General features: G+C 40.5%; 1 protein-coding gene across 1 annotated transcript in view; it reads left to right on the top strand.

The window, feature by feature from the left end:
• The window catches only part of EFHB (EF-hand domain family member B), a 30414-nt gene extending 5543 nt beyond the window's left edge, over positions 1–24871 (top strand). Inside the window, exons 6-13 of the mRNA XM_005297052.5 lie at positions 270–399; positions 986–1069; positions 4621–4688; positions 6991–7145; positions 11604–11811; positions 13592–13810; positions 14418–14599; positions 23827–24871. Of these exons, the coding sequence (XP_005297109.2) occupies positions 270–399; positions 986–1069; positions 4621–4688; positions 6991–7145; positions 11604–11811; positions 13592–13810; positions 14418–14599; positions 23827–23988 (1208 nt within the window). The 3' untranslated portion in view covers positions 23989–24871. The remainder of the gene's footprint in view (positions 1–269; positions 400–985; positions 1070–4620; positions 4689–6990; positions 7146–11603; positions 11812–13591; positions 13811–14417; positions 14600–23826) is intronic.
• Positions 24872–25349: the final 478 nt, after the last annotated feature.

The raw sequence follows: 25349 nt of genomic DNA, 5'->3' as shown, positions 1-25349 counted from the left end.
TGATGGATTATATAGAACTTGTATGCTATAATGCAGCCAGATGAAACTTTTAATGCAAAACAAGCAGTGGAAAATGTTTTCCTGAAAGTGTCAAATGAGGTTCTTTCAAAGCAGATTGAAGAGAGGTGCAATAAACCAGATGAAATCAGAATTTCAGAGATTTTGTTGTTGTTTCTTCATAGAATTGCAGGAGGTAAGGTATTTATTCCAGTATATTTTCCCAGTCAATGTATTTCACACAGAGTAAAGGAAAACATTTGCTTCCACAGGGGAAGCAATAAACAGGAAATATGAGCCATCAACATTCAACAAATACCATGTTTATGGAAAAGAAACACCTCACTTTAATGATGGACGAAATGTATCCAAATCTTTACGCTGGCTTTACAATCTCCAATTGTAAGTTAGAATGGATAGTAATAGATTGGGGGCCTGATTTGCCAAGCCAGGCCTTTATGATTGAATGTAGTTTTACATCTGCAATGAATCACATGCAAAATTCCTTTATTTTTTTCCTGGAAATTCATTATAGCTAAGAAATTGTGCCTACCCATACATAGGCTTCTACTCTTTTGTGGAGGGGATGGTTCTGTGACCCTGGTGTCTTCACTAATTAGTATGATGAGTAGAAGATGCTGAGCTGCTATGCTTTTGCTTTGTAACCTGTGGAGAAAGATTTTCACTTAGGTGCACAAATAACTGATTTATGCCAGTGTGGGATTTTGGAAGGGCAAATGAGACATGGTATGGATGCCCTGCTGCTCTCCCATTTGCAAATTAATTCTAAATGTTAACATATTTTAAAAGTTTAAAAGTACTATGAAAATATACATTAAAATTAGGTTTCTAAATACAAACCAAATAAATCTTTGTTTTCAAAATAGGAAGGTTGTAGGTTGTGGAGTGCTTTCTTATTTCTATTTCCTTTAAATTATAATGCCATCATTTAGCAACCATATCTGACAATTATTTTCCAATTTTGTAGAAAGAAAGCAGCAAAAATAGTGTCCAAAAGAAGTGATGATTTCAAGGAAAAATTTCAACCTCAGCTTGGAAAAGTCCTTGATCCGTAAGTGAAGAGATATTTTCCAAGAATGGAATTATCCAGTCTCTGTGCAAGGCCCTCAGCATTCTTAAGCCCTATATTGCCCTCATTGTGGGGCTAGGGAAAACTGGTGGTGTGGCTGGGCATGGGTGCCACTGCATCCCTATATACTGGAGATGGGGGCTTTTCACCAGCCCTAAAGAAGCCGGTATGGAGAGGAGTTATTGGTGGAGGACCTAGGATGGGGCTAAAAGATTTGCATTTATGGGAAAGCAGCTTTTATTTAATCCATTAGACTTTAATAATGGTCGCGGGGGGGGGGGGGCGCGGGGGGGCGAGGGCAGGGGCGGAATTGCAGCCTTGCCGCCTGTCGATAGGTTTGGAGCTGGATTCCATGCCTTCCCAAATCCCAAAATTCTCCACAAAAAGCCAGGTTAATTGGGATTTGTACATGGGAGGAAGAGGAGAGAAGGGTGAATTTCACTTTAAATGATCAATGATTTTTCACTGAATTGAAAAAGTAAAAAGGTGTCAGTACCTGCAAAAAGCACTTCCTCTTTTTTCTGTATAGAATATGTACAGTATTAATCTAAAAAGGCCTAAATCCATCTAATTTGGGCACATTTGAACAATGCTCTACAGCAGTGGTTCTCAAACTAGGGCTGCCGCTTGTTCTGGGAAAGAACCTGGCAGGCCGGGCTGGTTTGTTTACCAGCCGCATCCGCAGGTTCGGCCAATTGTGGCCAGGGCCGGCTCCAGGCACCAGCCGAGCAAGCTCGTGCTTGGGGTGGCAGATTTCAAAGGGCGGCATTCCATCTAATCCTTTTTTTTTTTGGTTTTGTTTTGTTTTGCGCTTCACTGCTTTGGCCGCCTCTGCAGGTTTTTTCTTTTCGGTTTACTGCTCCCGCCGCCCTGTAGGGGGCAGAGGAGGGGAGCGCCCTGCATCAAGTCCGGTAGGGCAGCCCACGTCCTTCCCTGCCTGCCGAATGGAGCGGCGCGGAGCCCCTCCCAGCAGGCGGCGCAGCGGGAGGGGCCGCGTGGCAAGCGCCCTGCTTAAGGAAGCCCTGGCCACCCCCCTTCTCTCTCCCCCCCCGGCCCCCCCGCTAGCCGGGGTGCGCACTCCGCTGCCCGGGGTCTGCAGGGCGGGAGTCCCCCTGCACCCACGCTCCCGCTGTCCCGCAGGTATTTTTTGTTTGTTTTTATTTTTTCTTTCCTTCGCCGCTCCGCAGGCGGGCCAGTTTGTCGTCCCCCCCGCCCGCAGCTCTGGCCGGGGGCAGGTTTGTTTCCCCCACCCTTTGCTGCTCCGGCCGGATGGTTTGTCCCCCACTCCCTTTGCTGCTCCGACCGGACGGTTTGTTCTCCCCCCTCTCCCTTCGCCGCTTCCGGCCGGGGGTAGGTTTGTTTCCTGGGCCCCTCCCACCCCCCCTTTTGCCGCTCCAGCCGGTTTGTTGTCTCTCCCCCCCCCCCCCCCCCCGGCTGGGGGCAGGTTTGTTTCCTGCCCCTCCCCCCCCCTTGCTGCTCCGGCCGGCTGGTTTGTTCTCTCCTCCCCCCCCCCCCCTTTGCTGCTCCGGCCGGGGGCAGGTTTGTTTTCTTCTCCTCCCCCCCCCCCCCCCCCCCCCCCCCCCCCCCCCCCCCCCCCCCCCCCCCCCCCCCCCCTTGCTGTTCCGGCCAGCCGGGCATTTTTTGCTTTGGGTGGCAAAAAAGCCAGAGCCGGCCCTGATTGTGGTTCCCAGTGGCCGCGGTTCGCCGCTCCAGGCCCATGGGGGCTTCAGGAAGGGAGGCCAGCACGTCCCTCGGCCCGTGCCGCTTCCTGCAGCCTCCACTGGCCTGGAGCGGCGAACCACGGCCAGTGGGAGCCGCGATCGGCCGAACCTGCGGACGCGGCAGGTAAACAAACCGGCCTGGACTGCCAGGGGCTGTCCCTGAACAAGTGGTGGCCCTAGTTTGAGAACCACTGCGCTACAGAAATTTACCATCCCTCTTTTTAAGAAATTTAGGCCCTGATTCAGGCCCTGATTTGAGAAATTAAGGCCCTAAAACATGCACTTAACTTTAAACATAGGCTTAAGTGTTTTGCTGAATTGGGGCCTAAATGTGTATCTTAAAAATAAATGTATTGCAGATTAGTGTGTGCCACTTCCTATGTGTGGTGGTGTCTGACATGTCTGGCTTCTGCAGCCTTGCCTGAGCTTCCAAAGTTTGAGGGAACTGACATTCCTAGTCTGTAGAGACGGGGATGGGAAGGTGAGTTAACTGTTGGTTAGTACCTCCACTGACACTAGTTTTGATGATCTGTTTGATCACCAATATTCCCATTTTCCCTCCATAGAAAACCCAGCTGACTGTCTGCATGGGAAAAGGTTGTGTGGCCAGGAAATGGAGGAGTTGAGGGCAAATTGTTTAGCAGCGTATTCTCCTCTACCAGGGACTAGAATCCACTGAGTTGATGGTTGAAGTACCATTAACTACCCTTAAGCTCTCCAAGCCCCATTGTAGGGGTTACAGAATGGATCACTTGAACATTCAGCTAATGGCAGCATGGCCAGGAGCCAGCTGTGTTGTTATTTCTGGAGTGCCCTGAAGGAGTGTAAAGACTCTCCATGCAGCTGCCTGGGGTTTTGCAGGGTTGGCACCAGGAATTCTCAGTCTCCACTTGTTTTTGTAGACCCTCCTCTTACCATACCCACATTCCACCACTAATGCAGAAAAGGTGAGAGGGTGAGGATGCAGCCAAATAGCTACACATCAAATACCTTGGGGCTGTTGATTATTGTGCTCCCCTGTGTGGAAGGGGAACATAGATGCCTTTCTTGTTTATGATGGAGATTTGTGGTTCATATGGTAAATATATAGCTATTAAACTAAGAGTTAAAGAAGAATATTGATTTGTTTTTACGTTTTTAAGGAATATGTTGAAGCAGCTATTTATGTTAAAAATCCTAAACAAATAAATATTTAGTATAATTGATAAATGATGGTTTTAGTTAATAAAATAGGGTCAAATTTTCCAGATGGATGTTGCCTTGACTTCTGTTGTTGTAGGTACAGAATTGCAAAAATCAGAAAACTTTTGAAAATCTTAATCTGTCACGTGATGAATATCCTTTCTCTAGTTAATAATTGTTTAATTGTAGGTGTTATTTTGACTAGAGATCAGATTCAGCATAGATATAAAGTGTTATTTGACAGATACACTAAAAAGACTTTTCACTCGCATTTCTTTTGTCCGATAAATAGAAAAATAACTTGTTTGGGACACAAGATGTTTTCCCTCAGAAAATATAAACATCAAATTCAAAGACATTAAAAGTCTGCTATACAGTATTTTTGACAGTTGGTATTTTACACTAAAAAAGGGTTTGTAAAAGAAAGGAATCATCAATAGTGTCAGCTTTGATTCATGTAAAAAGTACCAGTGAACAAGTTTGAGATGAAGTTTGCTGAATGGAGCTTTCTTTATTCTTTGGTTATAGTATGGGTAGAGAGATGATAGGTTAATTTTTCACAATTAGAATGTAGCATGCATTTTGGTCAGTAATAACACACTTAACTAGCATACTTCTTCTCATTGACAGCATAGCAGAAACTATGAACGTGCCACCAGACCATACATTTGGAATGTTTCTTCGTCCTGATGAGTTCGGTAAATATACCAGTGGCCTGTTTAAAATCGTATTTAGTTAGTAGGATTATTTTGAAGTGATGACTACAAGCTTTGTAATGCAGTGATTTTCTAAATACTTTTACACAGTTAAAAAACTACCATGAGAAAGGCTTAGTGACACTAAATTTTAGAAAGGGATTTCAGGCATTAATAAACAAGGCCCTAGAGTCAGACGTGAATCCTTAGATTTGAGATGGATGCTACTTAAATTAACAATAATAGTTTCAGAAAGCATGTATACCTCAGTCTAAACAAAAGGGAAGCAGAAAGGAAACCAGTAAACCAGAAGGTATGGCTAAATGACAAGATTCAAAAGGTTGCTCAACACAAATAGACATCCATCAGAAAATGGAAATCCAGCCCAAGTGAAACAACAAAAAGGAGCATGAGCTACAGCAAGTTATATGTCAGAAGGAAATTAGGAGGAATTTGACAAGAAAATAGCTAAATGTGTGAAACAAACATCAAGACATTCTTTAAATGTACCAGAGACAGGCAGCTAGCAAAAGAATTGGTGGATCCTTTGGAGCAATTAAGGAAGCGATTAAGAAAAACAAGAACACTGCTAAAAACTAATGTATTTCTGTTCATCAGTCTCCACCCCAGAAAATGTAGGGGAGATTCCTACCTTGGACATGCTTTTTTTTTCTGGTAATAAAAATGTGGTAGTATTAGTAATTGAGGGGTCAAAATAAGAGGTGCTGGATGAGATAGATAAATTGAAAGCAACAAGCCCCAGATGGTATACATCTAAGAGTTCTGAAGAAAATAAAGAATGAGTTTCTGAGCTGCTTGGGCTCTCATTAAAAGCAGCTACCCTGCTGGAGAACTGGAGGGTAGAAAATGTCGTATCTATAATTTAAAGGGGTGCTAGAGATTATTCAACAGTTACAGACCTATAAGCTTTACTTCTGTACCTGCTAATTGGCTGAAATGATAATTTAAAATAGAATTATAAAATGCGAAGAAGATCATGATGTGATAGAGTGGAAAGAAGGAAAAGAAGTGGTGAGCAAAGGAGAGCGCAGCTTCTGCAAAGGAAAATTGTGCCTCACTAATGTATTAGAATTCTTTGAACATGTTTATAAAACAGTGGAAAAAAAGGAGAACTGGTTAACATACTTTATTTGGATTTTCAAACGGCCTTTGGCAAAGTCCCTCATGGTGTGAGGGGCAAGGTATTGTCATGGATCAGAAAATGGCTAAGAGAGAGAAAACAATTTTTATCATGGCAAAAAGTTAACAGCAAGGTGCTTCAAAATTCCATACTAAAACTGGTGTTGTTTTAATATATTTATTAATGATCTGGAATGGGGGCGAGCATTGAGGTGGCAACATTTTCAGATAACACAGAATTATTTAGAATAGTCAAGGCCAGAGAATATTGGCCCCAGTTTTCCAAACACTTAATCACAAGTTTAACTTTACTACCTTGAGTAGTCCCTTGAAGTCAAGTGCATAAGTGTTTGTAGTGTGTTTGTATTGTGAGGAACTTCCAAGGGACCTAAACAAGCTAAATTACAGAGCAACACAATAGCAGATGAAATTCAGTCTTGGCAAATAGAAAGTAATGGATATTTGAAGGGATAATTTGAACAACTCGTACATTATAATGGATTCTAAATTTCTCTATCAAATTAGGAAAATGACTTGAGTATCACTGTGGACAGCTCATTGAAGACCTTTGCTCAATGTTCAGCAGTGGTCAAGAAAGCAAACAAATGCTAGGATGCTTAAGGAATGGGATGGAGAATAATACAGAAAATATTATGTTGCCATTATAGAAATTAATGGTACATCGTCACCTGGAATATTGTGTTCAATTTTCCATAGTTATTAAAAATATGTCCTTTTGGAACAGAATGGGCTGGAGATAGGGCATCCCTAGTAGATGTCCCTTGACACTGGCAATTCATGTTCCCCATTTGTGCAACTTATCCTGAATCTATTAACTTTCAGTACATCATGTAATGCTCATCTCTTTTTTAGGTGTTTTTGGAGGTTCTGGATAGAGTTGTGAGAGTCTAGTTCAGGAATATACAAACCTTTTCATGGCATGGACCACATGTAAATAAGGAGAGCATCTTGAGGGCCAGCTATCTTCCCATTTGCAATTATATGAGCCAAACAGAGTTGTTGGTGCTCAGCAACTCTGAAAGCCAGGCCCTTGGAGTCTCAAGTTGAGCATACCTCAGCAGAGGCCCCCAAAATTAGAATCCATTTTTGAAAATTTTAGCTTACTGTAAATGTGTAACTAAACAGGAGTTTATTTATTTCGTAGGAGTTGGTGATCTTCTTCACAATAGGGTTCCGAGTGAGTTCCTCCGTGGTAAAGACAGAGAGAGAGCTGTCTTCACTGCAATTCGACAGAATTTGAAGAAAGCTAACTACCACAATTTTGGCACATTACTAGAAGCATTCAGGCATTACGACAAGGTCAGTGTTCTGAGAGAATACAAATTTACATACACATAATTTGTGTGCATAATATGTGTGTGATATATATTAACTTTCCAAGGTTATAGATATGTGCATGAATGTATATAAAATAGTAATAAAAGAATTAAATATACGTTAAAAATATGATAGGACAACATGACAGACAAACCTTTCTATTATGCACTCTATAGACAATGATGTGGCATAGCATGAAGTGTTGGTTGCAACTCTAAAGTTGATGTTGCATTCTGAAACAGGATTAAAATAGAGCATACATTTCTGTTTTTCTGTACTTGTAAGTGATCTTTCTATGTGAAGCTTTCATATTAGTTTTATGCCCTTTGAATTTTCTGTGTAATTTTGATTTTGTTTCTTTTCAGACGTTTTGAATAGAATCTGTTTGAAATTGGCTCGGTCTGTAATTTATCTGGGGAAATCTCACTTTTTTGTTATTATGTATCTTTAAAATAATATTATTTAATGCACAAACATACTAGAAAGCTGAATTTTCAGTAAATCTTATACAATGGGTAGTTAAAATAATTTTTGAGGATCAACAATTTTTGTCATTATTCGTCATAAAGAAAAACTTCAGGCAGCTAACATATAAAATCTTATGCATTGGCAAAATCTTCTTTATTTTTAACATAATATCTTCTGCATAGGACACATCTCTGGCAACAGCTACACTTTTCTGGCAGATTTTATTCTACAGTGGAGAAGGTTTTATATGCAGCTGCTGACATAATATTTCACATGCAGCTGAGGACATGAAGATTTTATATACAGAAAATCTAAAAAGGATGATAATATTAATTCCTATATCACTTTTTGTCAATAGATCTCAAAGCGCTTTACAAATGAGGTAAGGATCATTATTCCTATTTCAAAGTTGGAGAAACAGAGGCATAGAGCAGCAAAGTGACTTGCCAAGGTGTTGCAGTAGGCCAGTGGTAGCGCCAGGAATAAAACCTAGGTCTCCTACGTCTCAGTCCAGTGCTATATCCACTGGGCAACATTGCCTCCACTTCACCAGCATCAGCTATGCTTCTACCAATACCCAATGTCCCTCACTCCCAACCAAAGTACCTAATCTACCTCTACTTTCGATTTGAAAAAAAAACAAACCCAGAAAAAATGAATACACACAAACTTAATTAGGGTTGCTGCACATATAACATACCTTACACAAAACCACAAGAGTGAGAAAATGAAAAGTTAAGTCACCTAACAGTACCTACTCTCCGCTTCTGCACCCACAGGTACACACCTTACTACTAACAAAACTACCGTACACCACAAATCACATACCACAGACATAACTCTGTGTGACGGGGGCCCAGTGGGGGCCAGATGAGGTCACTCAATTAGGGTGAACTGCAAAGAATGTGGCAGACAATCCCCCAAAAGCTGGTGGATATTCCAATACTTAGATTTACCAAGCCAGCATAAAACAGCTTCTTTATTACCTCACTTGTTACTCAGAAGTCCAAACAACACAGTTCCCTTAAAGTGATCCAGCCTCAGGCCTCCAGCCAGGTACCTAAATCAAATAAGATGAAGATTCCTGAAAATCTTATTTCATCATATAAAAGAAAAGGTTCTACCAATCCCAAAGGATCGGACACACTACCTCCCAGGTTATTGAATATTTCAGATCTTACACAAATACATGCTACAGCCCATACTTATTAACTAAACTAATATTTATTAAAAAACAAAAGAGAGAGAGAGTATGGTTAAAAGATCATTATACATACAGACATGCGTTCAATTCATTGAGGTTCAGATTCATAGCAGAGATGGTGAGCTTTGTAGTTGCAAAGAGTTCTTTCAGTAATAGTTCATAGGTTATAGTCCAATGTCCAAATATCATATTCAGGGCGTACCAGCATAGCTGGGACATCAATCTTGCAACTCAAACTTCCCCCGATGAAGCTTAAGCAGGTCTGAGATGACAGAATCAGGATGCAAGGATCTTTTTTACAATTTTATGTTCTCTTTGACAAGTTGGAATTTCCTCCGGGAACAAAAGGTAGTTAGGATGACTTTGAAGGAGGTCCATCACCAGTACTTAGCTATACGAATTAACATAAGGCAATTTGCTTGTTCCTTCACCATTCACAGTACATTTCAAAGAGAGATGAATACAGAGATATCCCGTGTTTACAATTCATTTAAATGCTAGTATGTTCTTTTGATCTCTGAACTATCAGAATACACCATAGACAGGGACTGTTGATTTCATTGTTGACTCTACTCATACACCTCTACCTCAACATAACGCGACGTGATATAACACGAATTCGGATATAACGCGGTAAAGCAGTGCTCCGGGGGGTGGGGCTGCGCACTCCGGTGGATCAAAGCAAGTTCAATATAACGCGGTTTCACCTATAACGCGGTAAAAAAATTTTGGCTCCCAAGGACAGTGTTATATCGAAGTAGATAAATACACAAAAACACAAACATCATCTCCCCACATGTCTTTTGAGGGCTATTTATTTTTCAGGATGTTTAACCCTTTCTAGCCATGCGTCACACTCTATCTCAGCTAAGGATACCAGCCTTCCAGCAATTGCTTTCCCAAACTACTATCTGCCAGCACACCTAACTACTGCAACAACCATTCACAACTAATAGTATTGGGAAGGGCAGAGTAGTTTGGTGAATGGGTGTGTGCAGAAAAGAGAGCTATATAGTATTGTAGAATTGAACAAAATTTGTAGAGTGGTGCAGGCGGCAGAACTAGGGTGTGGCAGGAGGGGCTAGCTCCCCTGCAATGGAAATATTATGGTGGCTCTGCTGGTGCGTAAACTTGTGCATGCTTGGGAGGGGGAGCATAGGTAAAAACAGGACTGGTGGGCCCAGGTTTGGGCCGAGGAGTAAAGAGCAGGATCCGGAGGGATGGAATAGGTCCTGGAGAAAGTAGGAATCCCCAGGCCCCGCACCAAGTCTCAGTACCTCCCCTCTCTGCCCCTCCTGTCCTTCCATCTCCCGCACCCCCAATTACAGTTTGCTTCTACCACCACTGGTGTAACTCTAAAATCATAGGATCTATGATATTTTGTGAAGCTATGATTTTCTCCACTTCCTGATGTTAAGGTTCTTTGCTGCATATTTCACTGACAAAACTGCAGTTCCCCTATGTCCAAATTATCACAACAGCCTGAAAACAGCTCCACTCCTTGCCTGGGCCACTAGGCTGTTTGTAACTGGAAGGTTTTACTGGAAACTGTGACATATCTTAGCAGATGCCCATGGACATATTCAGAAGCAATTTCTCAACCACATAAATATTTTAATATATTTGTTTTCAAGCTTAGCTAAGTGACTGTTCTTCATGAAGGACTAGCTACATGCCAGATTTGAAATTTTGTTGTTCCATTGTTTTTAAGATATCAGCAAGCAAAGGAAATCAGTGAGCAAAAGTAATCTTAACTTTTTAAAAGCTATATAAGTATATTTTATGTCAGTCTTTCATAATTCAAAAGTGTTTGAATGATTGTCTTCAGACTTTTCTCCAAATTTTACTTCTTCAGAGACTGAGCTTGAAAAATTTCAGGTCCAAGAGAAAAAACATCGGAGTTATATTGGAATTCCCTGTGGAACCTTAACTATAGTGTTCACTCCGGATTGACACCTTATTTGAAAAGAAGTCTTATCTTTGCCTCAGCATTTATTATTAGATTGTCATCTTGTCACAATAAACTGTTACTTTGACATTAGCTCTTAATTTCAAGTTACCTTATTATCTAAGTAAAAAGTTATTTCATTGATGCTTGTGAATTCAGGTTGTGAGTTCCCAAACTGCTCTGGATTTTTGGATTCTGTGTTTGGGAATGATGTGGATCAATTGGAGAGAGTTGAGAGGAAAAGAACAAAAATGGTAAAAGGCTTAGGAAACCTGACCTATAAAGATAGGTTAAAAAAATGTGGCATGTTTAGTCTGAGGAAAAGAAGACTGAGAGGGGACCTGATGACAGTCTTCAAATATGTTAAGGGCTGTTATAAAGAGGACGGTGATTGATTGTTTTTCATGTCCACTGGTAGGACAAAAAGTAATGGGCTTAATCTGCAGCAAGGAAGATTTAAGTTAGCTATTAGGAAAAACTAACTTTGAGGGTAGTTAGGTCTGGTATAGGTTTCCAAGGGAGGTTGTGGAATCCCCATCACTGGAGGTTTTTAAGAACAGGTTGGACAAACACTTGTCTTGGATGGTCTAAGTTTTTATCAGTCCTACCTCAGCGCAGGGGGCTCAATGTGATCACCTCTTGTGGTCCCTCCCCAATCATACATGTCTATGAGTCCAAGATTCTGCAATTTGAATATTCTTAAATGATATGATTGGCTACATGTTTATGACCTACTGTCTGTATCCGGACCATGGGCCATAGTTTGAACACCTCTGAAGCAGTGTTTGTGATGATAACTGTTGTGTGTTATTTGTCATAGAACGGTGATGGGAAGATAGACAAAGAAGAACTGAGGAAGTCTTGTTTTCAGCTAAATCTCGATCTAGATGAGGAACTGCTGGATGCTTTATTTGATTACTGTGATTTGGATAAAGATGGTCTGATTGACTATCTGGAGTTTGTAAACTTTCTTAACTGGAAAGACAAAATGTCTATTGAAGAATTTGAAAAAAACATAATTACAAAAGGTATGTGATTTAGTGCTAGAAAGCACTTACAGGATAATCCTGTCTGTTCCTCAGCCACTGGAAAAGGCCCTGGCTGAAGCAGAACACATACTAAACAGGAGGCGTAAAAATTGGAAGCCCATGCAAGTGCTTCCAGGCCCCCAGTACATTGTGGAGCATGGCTACAAAGAGGCTCCTCTGATCTGTGTGCTGGATGAATGGATTCCCCACTGGGAATTACCAAGCCCATTTGCTAGAGTTTGGGAAGGGGGTTCGATTGGAAAACAAAAAAGAAATGACTAGAGAAAAATATAAAAAGTTTGCATTTGCTAGCAAAAACCTGGATTCATCTGTAATGTTTCCATTTGAACATTGAGCTCTTGATACAATTTTTTGAAATGATGATAGCTGGCAATATGTCCTTTAGATATTAGATTCTCCAGTCCATTCCTCTCCCTTTATATTACCCGAGCAGAGTAAAAAGAGCACAAACTACCCACAAGCGCCTACTTGGGAGTTCCCCAGTTGGCATCATACAGTGTAGATGGCTCATCATCTTCCGCTTTGATGTCTCTGGTCAACACAGGGACAGAAAGAGAGTGGTGGTGTGGAAGCAGTCAGAGTGTCCTATACAATGCAGTCCAGCTGACCTCATATGGCATGTGTTCTGTACAGCCCTCAGATTGCTCTAAGCCTGTCGCTCTCAACCTTTCCAGACTACTGTACCACTTCCAGGAGTCTGATTTGTCTTGCGTACCCCCAAGTTTCATCTCACTTAAAAACTACTTGTTCACAAAATCATACATAAAATACAAAAGTGTCACAGCCACAGTATTACTGAAAAATTGCTCACTTTCTCATTTTTACCATTTAGTTATAAAATAAGTCAATTGGAATATAAATATTGTACTTACATTTTAGTGTATAGTATATAGAGCAGTATAAACAAGTCATTGTCTGTACGAAATTTTAGTTTGTATTGACTTTGCTAGTGCTTTTTATGTAGCCTGTTGTAAAACAAATATCTAGATGAGTTGATGTACCCCCGAAGACCTCTGTGTACCCCCAGGGGTACATGTACCCCTGGTTGAGAACCACTGCTCTAAGCTGTGCTGGAGCAAAGAATCAGGGAGCCATAACCAACATGAGAGAACAAATAATATGTGACAAATGTGTAGTCATGTTGCTTAATGCTCTGTTGGATGGTGCTCAGAAACTATAATGATAAATGCAGTATAAGAACCTCTACAGAAGAGAATAGTTCCATGACCACCACTGCCTCATTGTGCGGTATCAAGGTAAATTACAATAACTGAATTTTAATCTGTCAGACGTGAGTAGTAACGGTTGTTTTTTCCTTTTTCATATATGTGTACTTTACTGTTTAAGCAGGTTGCACCAAAGATTTCTCTCTTTGCAATCTGGAGAAATCCTTGGAGGAAGTTTTGTTTTTATTTTTCCTTGAAGTGATCCACTGGAGATTGTAAAAGTCCAGGGATTCTGATTTTATCATAAGTACTTTTTAAAGTTGGGTTAATATTAGAGCCTATCAGGTGCAAATCTCAGTCAGAACAGTAGGGCTTTTCCTTTTGTGAAGTTTATTTTGCTATGCAAATGTATCCCATAAAGCAGGAGAGATTAAAAATCTCTCAGAACCATTTGAAAATGTGTAATCTATATATTAAATCTTTTCTACTCAATAATAATGTAGGGTTAAGTCACTGTTTTTACTACTTAAAATATTTACTATGTTGTGGGCATCTAATAATTTTGGCTATTTTATAACCTTCACATTTTATAGGGAAAAAGCCAGATGGTTCTGAGCCTTCCCTATCTGAAGATGCAGAAATCAAAACAAACGATGGATCACTGTTAAAAGATGAAGATCTTGTACCAAAGGAACCTGGAACCTCAGAAAAGACACCAAAAACTCTTACAAGATCAACAGATCGTGTATTTGCTGATTATCGCACAACTTCTTCTCAGTACAATGCAACTGTAGGAGGTCTCCCTGCAACTTGTAAGTACAGTGAATGCTAGTGAAGACAAAATCAGAAGCAATTTTAGAAAGTATTGGAAAATGTGCTAATTACATAGGATAGCCCACTACCTAAATCTAATTTATCTAACAGTATTAAACCAAATTTGATTCATATGCTTAAGATTAAGTTTTGGAGGTTCATTTTGGATAAGAACCCAAAAGTTTGGATGTTAATCAAAACTCTTTGATCTAGAAGTTATACTGGAAGTCTCAGGAGAACCAGTTTTTTTTATGATATTTCTAATAAAGTCCTGTTTTTGACTTGGTTGGAAATAAAGCAACAATAACCTTCCTTACAATATTTAAATACTTATGCTTCTGGTTCTAGCTGAAACTATGAAGTGTAGAAGCATGTAAAAACTGGGTGGGAAGAAAATTAAATAATCTCTTTTTTAAAACCCCATAAAAAAGATTTGACTTGAGTTTCAGGCAGAATTTCAGGTCAGTTCTTATTTTATCCAAAGTAGTTCACCCTTCCCTAGTTTGGGGGAATACTATATGACACAGCTGCTATTTCTTTGTAAGCTACTGCTGCAAGCATAGTTCTTTCATTTCTTTATGTTATGTATTGATTACTTCTCCACAGGTTACCCATTATACGGCGTTCCAACCATTCGTTCAGATATTCCTGCCCCTCGTGTTCGCCGCATCAGTGACAGAACTAATTATGGTGATGAAGCCAATGCTTATGCATTATTATGTCCATCTGTCTTCAGCCAGAAAGGAGTGTATGAGAGAGATTTTTTTAAGACAAGACCAAAGTCAGAGGTACTGTACCTTGCTTCTGAAGATTTTCTCTAGATACCTCTGGTACACCTGCAGAATGGGTCTGGGAGGTTATGTGGTCAAGCAGATAGGGCACCACACCAAAAGTCAAAAAACCTGGGTTAAATTCCCAGATTTATGATTGACTTATTGTGTAATTTGGCAAGTCATGTAACCTTTCTGTACCAAAGTTTGGCTATCTGTAAAATGGGGTTAATAATGATTTGTAAAGCACTGAGATCTGTGGATGAAATATTTGGCATTTTACAAGTGCCCAAGATTAATATTAGCAGACAGAAAATTAGGTTAAACTGATATCTTTCTTAATAGTACATACCAATAATTTAAGGATGAAAAAATTATAAGAATGTTTTAATTATTACAAAAACAAGCATTATGAACCCAGAAAATTCAGAACTTAAAGTTAATCTTAAGAGATCCAAACATATGAAGGCAAAGAAATGCACTGCTAAGGCACCCATACAGCCTTTCATAGATTCCAAGGCCAGAAGGGTCAATTGTGATCATCTAGTCTGACCCTGTGTGTAACACGGGCCACAGAACTTCCTGAAAATTATTCCTAGAGCATATATTTTAGAAAAACATCCAGTCTTGATTTCAAAAATTTCTGTGATGGAGAATCCACTATGATCCTTGGGAAAGTGTTCCAATGATTAATTACTCTGACTGTAAAAAATTTACACCTTACTTTGAGTCTGAATTTGTCTACTTCAATTTCCAGCCATTGGATCGTGTTATGCCTTTCTCTGCTAAACTGAAGAGCCCATTATTAAATATTTGTTCCTCATGTGGGTATTTGTAGATTACAATCAAGTTGCCCCTTAACCTTCTCTTTGTTAAGCTAAATAGATGGAACTCCTGGAGTCTATTGCTGTAACACAGGCTTTTTAATCATTCCCATTGCTTTTTTCTGAACCCTTTCCAATTTATCAACATCCTTCTTGAATTGTGGGCACCAGAATTGGACACAGTATTCCAGCAGTGGTCATACCAGTGCCAAATATAGAGATAAAATAACCTTAACTCTGTGACTTGAGGATCCATCAGGAAAAAAAATATGAATGACGTAATTCATCTTTTCATATCAGTTTAAACTAATCTGGGATACGTACACTAAAATCCCTTAATCTTAATCATATGGTTCTTGAAGAAATGCCAACTCCTTTACAGTCATACACTGTCCAATAGCATAAAGAAGGTAATTATTCAACATTCTTCATTAAGGCTCCAGTTCAACAAAGCACATAAGCAGGTATATAAGTCTGTTGCTAGTCAGCAAAGCACTTAAAATGTGCTTAAGTGCTTTGTTGAAAAGAGATGGTTTGTTGAACTGGAGCTTAAGTTTCTATGATCCACTAATTTTACAAGTATTAGTTAATACGAGTATATGACAAAATTTTCAAAAGTGTCTCAGTGATTGAAGCTCCTAAGAGCCACCTAAAGTCATGTGATTTAGCCTTCTAAGTGCTATAGAGTCCTAAGTCACTTAGGTGATTTTGAAAATTTTACCCACAGTGTCTTTACATATACAAAACCTCCTAAGCTCAGATAATGACAATATAGCACTTACATGAAATATATGATGTCAGACATACTGTATAAGTTGTACAAATATAAGTCCAGTGCTTAATTTATGCTAGGGCTTGCCAGGGCTGAGCCCCCCGCACCTCTAGGCTTGGCAGTTCATAGTCCCGGCACCTCTGGGCTTGCTGCATCAGTTATGAATGTAAAAAAAATTGGTTATGCCCTGGCACATAATTGCTGGAGCCCGGACACCTCTTTCATTACAAATTAAGTGCCATATAGGTCCCAATTCAGCAAACCACTTAAACACATACTTATGTGCTTTGCTGAATCATGGCCATCGTGTCTTCAAAAAATTTCTGATTTCTTCAGTCTTCAGAATGCAGACTTCTAAAAAACGTTATGAAAAAAGATTAATAAAAAGATTACAAAGAGAGGACGAGAGAAGAGAATTTCATACATACACCTCTACCCCGATATAATGTGACCCGATATAATACAAATTCAGATATAACATGGTAAAGCAGCGCTCCGGGGGGGGCAGGGCTGCGCGCTCCCACGGATCAAAGCAAGTTCGATATAATGTGGTTTTACCTATAATGCGGTAAGATTTTTTGGCTCCTGAGGACAGCGTTATATTGGGGTAGAGGTGTACAAAGATGTAGTTGCATTCTAGAAAAATTCCCATTGACTGCCAATGATAAGATTGGGCTCTTGATAAAGATGAACATGGGGGTGCTGGGTGTTCCCCCGAGGTACAGAGCATCACGGTATTATTGTGTGGTATGTGTTGGAGCGGATGCCTTGTGAAATGCTGGACTGTGATGTTGACAGTGTTGTAAGTGATGTGAACATGGCAAAGAATATTGGAGACTAACTTTTTTATTTTCACACTTCCTGGTTTTCAGTTAGCGGGCTGGGTTGTGATGCAACCATAGCTGTCACCAAACATAGTTTTTGTTCACATTATTATACACAGAAGTTCAGTCTTTGAGTGATATTTCAGTTTTAGACTCATTTTCACAAGTAGTAGATTTTTTTAATAATAATGGTGGGCAAAACTCAGGAAAAACATACAAATATACAGATGCTTTTCTAAACCTCCAGAACTTTTGAAGTGTTCTCACTTCACCGAACACATCTATAGCATTTACCTCATTCCTTTCCTCCCTCCCCCATTGTGATCCCCAAAGTTTCCCTCTACTTTTCCGGGTGCTGCAATTAAGGTGCAAAACTGTTAATCCAGATTTGATTTATTATATTCCTGGGAGTCCCTTTAAGTTTGTTGCCCTTTTCACCTGAATGTAATTCATACAAAAGCATTTTTATAGTACATTTATAGAATGATAGTTCTACTCTGACTGGCTCTATTCTTTTAGCTGATTTTAGACAGAAATATTCCAGGATTTCTTCCTTGAAGTTGTGAGCTTTGATTGCTGATGCACTTGCTCCCATTACACAAATACTGCTTTCAAATGTTTACCCCTTATACATATCATTTGAGCATATGTCATTGCTATAACAGAAGAAAAATCATCATGTCAGTTACTTTGTTACCTTGGCATCCTATTATCTAAATGATAAGAACTTTATCACATTTATATCACCCTAAAACATGTGTCAGATGACAAATACCCTAAGTATGCTGCCACCTAAGTTTACTTCAGGTAGTTTTAAGATTTTGCTAGATGTCACCCATTACTCACAGAGGGCCAAATTCTAAACTTTTTTGCAAAGCCCACGTTAATAGGCAGTCTCTGTGAGAGATGGGGGGACAGTTTCTATCTTCCATGGATGCAATAACGTTTACACTCCTTCCCCCTTGTGGAGGTTTAAACCAGATTATCCACATAGTCATAGACCTACTAGCCTGGCCCTATCCCAAATCACCCTGTCTGTTCTGCTGTGGAGAAAGATGTGACTGAATGGTGCAGTGGTTATGTACAGGGGTTGCACAATTTTCATATCTAGAACTTCAGGGCATGTCTACACTGCAATTGAACACCCGTGGCTGGCCTGTGTCAGCTGATTCGGATTCGTGGGGCTCGGTCTAAGAGGCTGCTTATTTGCAGGGGAGACATTTGGGCTTGGGCTGGAGCACAAGCTTTGGGACTCTTCCCCAGTGTGGGCTCCCAGAGCCTGGGCTTCAGCCCAAACCTAAACTTCTGTACCACAATTAAATAGCTCCCTAGCCCGAGCCCTGCAAACCTGAGTCAGCTGACACGGGCCAGCCGCGGGTGTTTAACTGCAGTGTAGACATACCCTTAGAGCCCCCCCCTCTCCTGCATTATAATAGAATTGATGCAGTTCAGCTGTGTTTTGGGTCTCTTGCACCTGCAGAGGAATGGGGCAGGAACTGGTTGTGATAGGATATGTTGTATGTGTTTTATAAAACCAAATGACTGGAATAGGCTGGTTATTTTTGAAAATATATTAATATGTGTCAGCATTTTTAATGAATTCCTCACATTTAATGCAAAGGGTATGAAGGAACACAGACATTTTTTATTTACATTTTTGTCCTGGCAATGGGAAATGAGAGAAAATCATTTAATTCTGGTAGGACTCCCATCCCTCTCTCACACACACTTAAACATCTCAGTGTGAAAATCTAATTTATCAGTGGCTTGTGTATCTTCCATTATTCTGTACTGTTTCACTGTTTTATTACTGAATACTACTTTTCTTGTATTTTCTAATGCCAGCAACGTTACAAATTAAGAGCTGATTTTATTACTTTTAAGAGATGCCTATTAAAGTTCTAAGATAATACTAACTCAAAACATAAAATTCAAATCTAAAATTAAAAAAGGGGACTCAACAACCTCCTTCCCTCCCTTGGTCATTTTATTATATAAAGTATTCAGTCATGCTTGAAAGTGCACTTGGAGCGTGGTTAGGTATTTTACAGTAAGGTATACTGCTAATTAGAGGCCTCAGATATAAAAGATGACTTGTCAGAATTCCTCAGAATGACTTGCACATGAGCGTATTAACATTTTATAATCTGTCTGAAGCAGGAAATCCATGTGCACAGAATATAGCTAACAGCAAATAGAATTTATGCTTCATTGATAAGCCCATTATACTTATCATGCATTAGACAAAACTGTTCTCTGAAGTTATAATGTAGTCTGAAATGTCAAACTTCATTATAAACTATCTAGTTTATGCAGAACATAGGAGACAGCAATAAAGTGTTAAATCATCCTGTACTCATGCAGTGCATTGCATATTTCAATAATTCTGTTTAATTTTTAATTTATTTTGATATTGAGAATTAATTTTTCTCAAACATGCAATGGCTAATGAAATTATAATTTAAAAACCTGGGACTGTATCATGCCACCTGCTTTTGAGCAAAAAGCCCTATTGAAATCAATGAGGAGTTTGCTTAATAGTCAGTTACACAATATGACCCTCAATTCATTACAAAAGCCTTCATTACAAGAAATCAAAGCGGACACAAGATTACTAACCAATAAAACAGTATAGGTTAAGACCATACTGAAAAATTGTTCTCACTACACCCCAATTGAAGAAAGCATTCCTATTCGGGAAAGCTCTTAATCACATGTTTAACTTTATTGAACACATTGGGACTTAAGCATGCGCTTTAGTGCTGTCCTAGATCAGAGCCTGTTCCAGTGCCCTTTGGAGTCAATGAGAGTCTTTTCATTGGGCTACAAATCAGGCCCTTAGAGTGAATGAGTTTATTTTGACTGGCAAATAACGTCATTCACTTATTCAATATCAACATGACCATCACAGTAAAGGGTAGGGGAGCAGATATTGTGCCTGGGCTGGTTTTCAAGATGGGAAGATGTCACAGGGTGACACTGTCTCTTTAAGAGTGAGCAGGGCCAATGCAACTGTGAGTGTTGGTTCAGCTGACCCCTGCTGAGCTTTAAAAGAGGGCACCTGGGCTTAGAGAGACCTGTTGAGGGAGTAGCTGGGTGAGTCAGGCTGACTGCCAATCAGGAAAGGGGCAGAGAGAGTAGCATGGGGCTGTCACTGCCCGCTCCCTGGGAATATGAATCCCTGGAGAGTTAGGGCTGCCAGAGTCTCCTGGGTTGGGAGGCAGAGAAACAGGAGCAGGAAGACTGCCAGAGTCCCCTGAGAGGGGAGGCAGAAGGAACCAGAGAACCAAAGGGGGGAAAATCACTGGGAGCTATAGCCTAGGGTGAGTTGCGGAATTGTGTTTTTGTTGATTTGACCTAAGTTCGGTCAATAAAACCACATAAAAGAGACTGTGGGTGTGGCAGTGAGTCCTTCACATGCTGGGGAAAAGCCCTGCCTTGTTACACATGGTGGAGAATGCAGGCAATTTGAATGGGCCCTGATACAAGGGGAGAGTGAGGCCTGTCCTGAGTGGGTTTTTTTTTTTTTTTTTAAAGGAAGAGGGAAAAGAGGGAGCCAAAAGGCCGTGAGGTCCTCTTCAGCCCTGGAATATTTACCTTCTTTAACTGGTATATGGCAGAATAGCAGCAACTGCCCGGCTTCCTGCTTCATTTCTGGGAAGTGGGCAACCAACAGCAGCAAACCTAACTAGTCCTCCTGCAGATTCTGATGAATCAAAAGAGACATCAGGAGTGAAAGTAACTTACAGAACTTACAGGTACTGCCGGAGTCCTGAGGGGGCATGGCCTCATTCGGAGCTCCAGAGCACTTTTAATCCCGGCCGCGGAAGCCAGTGCGGTCCGGCATTCTGGCTCTTGCTGGTACGCAGTACTGGACTGTACCGGCTTACCTTCACCTCTGCTGGACATGCAGAGGTGGGCGGAGGCAGCAGAGAAGCAGCAGTAGTACATGATGGAGATTCTGCAAAGGGAAACTGTTAGTAGTGGCAGGTACCAGGCAAGGAAAAGCTGTTTAAGGGCCAGGAGGCCTGAGTCCCAGTTGAGGGCAAACTATGCATGTGGGTGGGAAGGCCACATTGGGAGGACCTGCCCCTACAGGAACAATGATGGCAAGGGTGACTCTGCACAGCAGGATGCAAAAGATACTGTAAGGGCTCTGGCCGATATTCTGTCTGATGCTAAAACAAGGACAGGGCTGCTAGGTTGTGCCTGTGGGACAGCAGGACATTTAAAAGGCACTGCCCTCATAGGGAAAAAAGTTGCAGCAAGAGAAAAGAAGGGGACCCCAAAATTGGATAAACCCAGAATAGTCAGATGTGGTGGCAAAATGTGCAACAAGCTAAAAAGAGAGTGCTTGTCCCACAGCACCAATACAGAGGCTGTTGGGAAAGTGGACCAACGCAGTAGGGAGTGGGAGGAGCAGAGTATGATCACAGAGACAAGCTGGGGCAAGGTTGAGATGAATATGGAGGTTAAATGATCTCCTGAGGGGGGGATGCAGACTTTGCCTCCAGTGATGATATGGGGATGGCTGTCAACCCCCTTCAGCTTATAGAGGTTCAGGCAAGACACCAGGCAAAGATCCCTCTATGACCCTGGCAGCTAGGAGAAAGAAGAGGGCTGTGATTGAGGATGATATGGAGGAACTCTGGTGGGCGGCTGGGAGGAAGGCTACTAGGATGTAAGGGTTGCCCGAGTAGCAGTGGAATAATTTTGGAAGGAAACATAAAAGCAGTTTGAAGTAAGGCAGAATTTTGGATAAAGGAGGAGGGTATGGACTGTAAGGCTGGCCACGCTACAGAGGACTCGGAGTGGCATGGAGTTAGAGACGTGTTCCTGCAGGGACTGTTTTAAGGACTTGTTGTGGCGGGGGGAGGAGGAAATTTGGGAAATCCTAATATGTATGACTTTATCTGGAGTGTTGTATGTAAAATAGGTTTTGTTTTGGTATGGTAAAAGTCTGGGGTGGTATTTGGGGTCAACTTTAGGTGGGGGCCCTGGAGGAAGGCTGGGTTTTTAAGGCTTTCCTTAGGAGTAGACAAGGCCTAAGAGGGGCGGGGCAATTATATCACTTGTAATACTTTGAGCTTTAAAAGGGGGCACCTGAGCTTAAAGAGAGGTGAGGGAAGCCTCAGTGAGAGGCGAGGTGGAGCCTCGATGGTGAGCTGAGAGCTAATCAGGAAAGAGGCAGAGAGGGCTCTCACTGCCTCCTCCTTGGGAATAGGGAGCCTGCCTGGGAGAACTAGGACTACCAGAGTCCCTGGGACAGGAGGCAGAAGTCCCTGAGAAGTAAAGAAAGAAAATGTCTTGTGAGCTACATCCCAGGGTGAGTTGAGGAACTGTGTTTTTGTTGATTTGATCTAAGTTTGGACAATAAACATGCGTAAAAGAGACTGTGAATGTGGTAGTTGAGTCAGATAAACTGACCCTTGATGATTTGTGAATTTGTCAAGTGAGTATTTTATATCTGTTGGTATATTTTTTCACATTTAATTTTTATAATTTTTTATACTATGACTTTTGAAAATGAAACGCTCAGGCTACATAATGACCTAGTATAGAGGTACATGTGGTAGTTTTAAACTGGGTTAATGGGGCTCAGAATGTTTTATACTCCCTATGAGGGTGTTGATAAAGGTCTCCTAGAACAGTATACTTAAATGGCATTGTAGTATTGTTTTTAGTGTAGGAAGCTATGAATGTTAAAGGTTAAAGATTTATCAGGCCAAATCTTGTTCATCTTTATCCCAAGAGTCATCCCATTGACTTCTATGAGATTGTAAGAAAAAGAAGATTTACTCTGTTTTTATCAATAAAAAATTATCAATACATTCATCACAAGCTAGTACAAAGGTTGGGTGGTTGGCAACTAAACTGGGAACACCACCACTCACTAAGTGGTGGAGGGTATACCAAAAAGCCACTGGAATGAAAAACAATATCCATAAAGGAGTAACTCTGTCTGGTGCAGCTGCCTTGCAGCCAGTTCTTGGCTGAACAAAGGTTAGGGGAGAAATCCCTGAATTAATAGTAAAGATCAGAAAAAAATCATGTGAAACAAAGAAACATGCACAAAATAAAATATACTAAAATAAAGACAAGCAGTGAAGAAGAACAAATGAATATGGAATGGCAATATTCCACCCACACTCTGCTCTACCTGTTAGGCAAGTACTACAGCGCCACAGCTTGTAGTAATTATTGTTATGCAGAATAAATATATATGTGAGAAACTAAAAAAACTAAGGGGCTCTATCCTCTATTCCATTACATTGGTGTAAAATCAATCTCGTTGTATATAAGTAGGGCTAGATCCAAAGCTGGTGTAAATTGGGGTAGCTTCACTGAAATCAACCTTGCTATGCTGATGTACACCACCTGAGGATCTGTCCTATAGCATTTTCAAGACATGTTTTCCTTGTTAAATGTAGTCTTTAATATAATATTTATGTTGATAAATGTAAAGAATAAAAGATAATGGATTAGTAGCATGGTTTTATTAGGATTCTTTGGAAACCTTAACTTATAAATTTCCTGAACTCTGTGTGCTTGCTTTCTGAACCTTTAAGCTGCATTAACCTAGTTTATACATTTAGGGCCAAATCTTGCAGTCCTTAGTCCTTCCTTAGATAAAACTCACATTAACTTTAATGGGAGCTGGCTTGGTTAAGCACTCCAGGATTTGGCCTGTAGTCTTCATTAATGGCAAAAGTCACTCCTAGACAGATTAAGATTCCTCATGTGAATAATGAATGCAAGATCAGCCCCTATATTAATTAAAGTAAATGCTGACCAAAATTAATTCCATCACATATTACTTTACAGATTGCACGAATTCTCCGTAACATCGGAGTGAGCATTTCAGATCAAAACTTTGAAGAAGTATGGAAGCAGGCCTGCATGAAACATCACAGAGGAGATGTCTGTGTAGAATCCATCAGAAATATACTGGATGAGATACAAGCATCACACACAAAATGCAGTTGAGGTTTTCTATTCTTTGTGGTATTTTATTTAAAATAAAATCTGCCATAACTTTGGTATTGACTAGAACAAATGTTTAAATGTATTGTGTTTACAGAATTAGGGCTTGTCTTCACTACCCGCCTGGATCGGTGGGTAGAAATCGATCTCTCGGGGATCGATTTATCGCATCTCATCGGGACGCGATAATCGATCCCCGAATCGACGCGAGTACTCCACCAGCCCAGGTAGGAGTAAGCACCGTCGACGGCGGTCGATTTGCCGCCGTCCTCACAGCGGGGTAAGTCGGATCAGATACGTCGAATTCAGCTACGCTATTCCCGTAGCTGAATTTGCGTATCTGAAATCGATCCCCCCGGTGTAGTGTAGACATAGCCTTAGAATCCAATCTATAGTCCTTCTGTAAGGACCGTGGGAGACCGCATATATATGAAGCTTATCCCCCATTAAAGTTTGGGAATTGGACCACTGATTTCAGTGGGAACAGGACTAGATATATTATTTGCTTATAAATTGAATTCAGTTGTTTCTCTGTATATTATTATATGACTTAATGTGTCTAAGTGTTCAATTTTACATTTTGAGCCTGAACACTTTTCCATCTTGTCTTTGATTACAAAAACAGAAACCATTGCATAAATATTTGAAATGTTTTTACATACTGAGAATAATTAAATAACAAGAACTTGTCTGATAAAGAATTTTTTTTTAAAGCCGGTATTTCTGTGTAAAGAAAATCGTTCCTCTGCTCTTCTAGAATTCCTTGTTGGTGTCAACAAAACGGTGGCTAAAGATGAACTGGTTGCCAAAATTTATTTGGATTTTCAAAAACCTCTTTGATGAAGCCCCTCACAGGAGGATACTAAGGAAATAAAATAATCATGGATTGAGATGTAAAGTATTGACTAAGACAGCAAACAAAGCAGGGATAAATAGCCAATTTTCAACATGGCAAAAGGCTAACAGCCTGGTACACCCAAGGTTATGATACTAGAAACCAGTATTCAATATATGCAATCTGGAAAAATGGATGAATACTCAGATGCAAAATTTAAAGATCACACAAAATTATATAGGTTAGAAAAGGCTAGAGAAGACCATGAGGAATTTCAGAGGGACCTAACCCTCAGTTCATCAATAGCAAATAAAATTAATTGTTGACAAAAGCAAGGTAATACACTTTGGAAAGAATGATCTGAACTATGGAGATGCTCTGCTGGATTCTAAATCTAATTGTAACCACACAAGAAAAAATCTGACTGTGGACATCTGTGACAGGGAGCTGTCAGCAACACTCTGGTCACTGACATTGCTGCAGCCTAGAGAAGTCTGCAGGCCCAGTTGAGGGCAATTACACACTTTCT

The sequence above is a fragment of the Chrysemys picta genome, chromosome 2 (genome assembly GCF_011386835.1).
Source record: "Chrysemys picta bellii isolate R12L10 chromosome 2, ASM1138683v2, whole genome shotgun sequence".
Lineage (NCBI taxonomy): Eukaryota > Metazoa > Chordata > Testudines > Emydidae > Chrysemys > Chrysemys picta.
The sequence above is the reverse complement of the archived record's forward strand: the minus strand, read 5'-3'. Positions and strand labels throughout refer to the sequence as shown.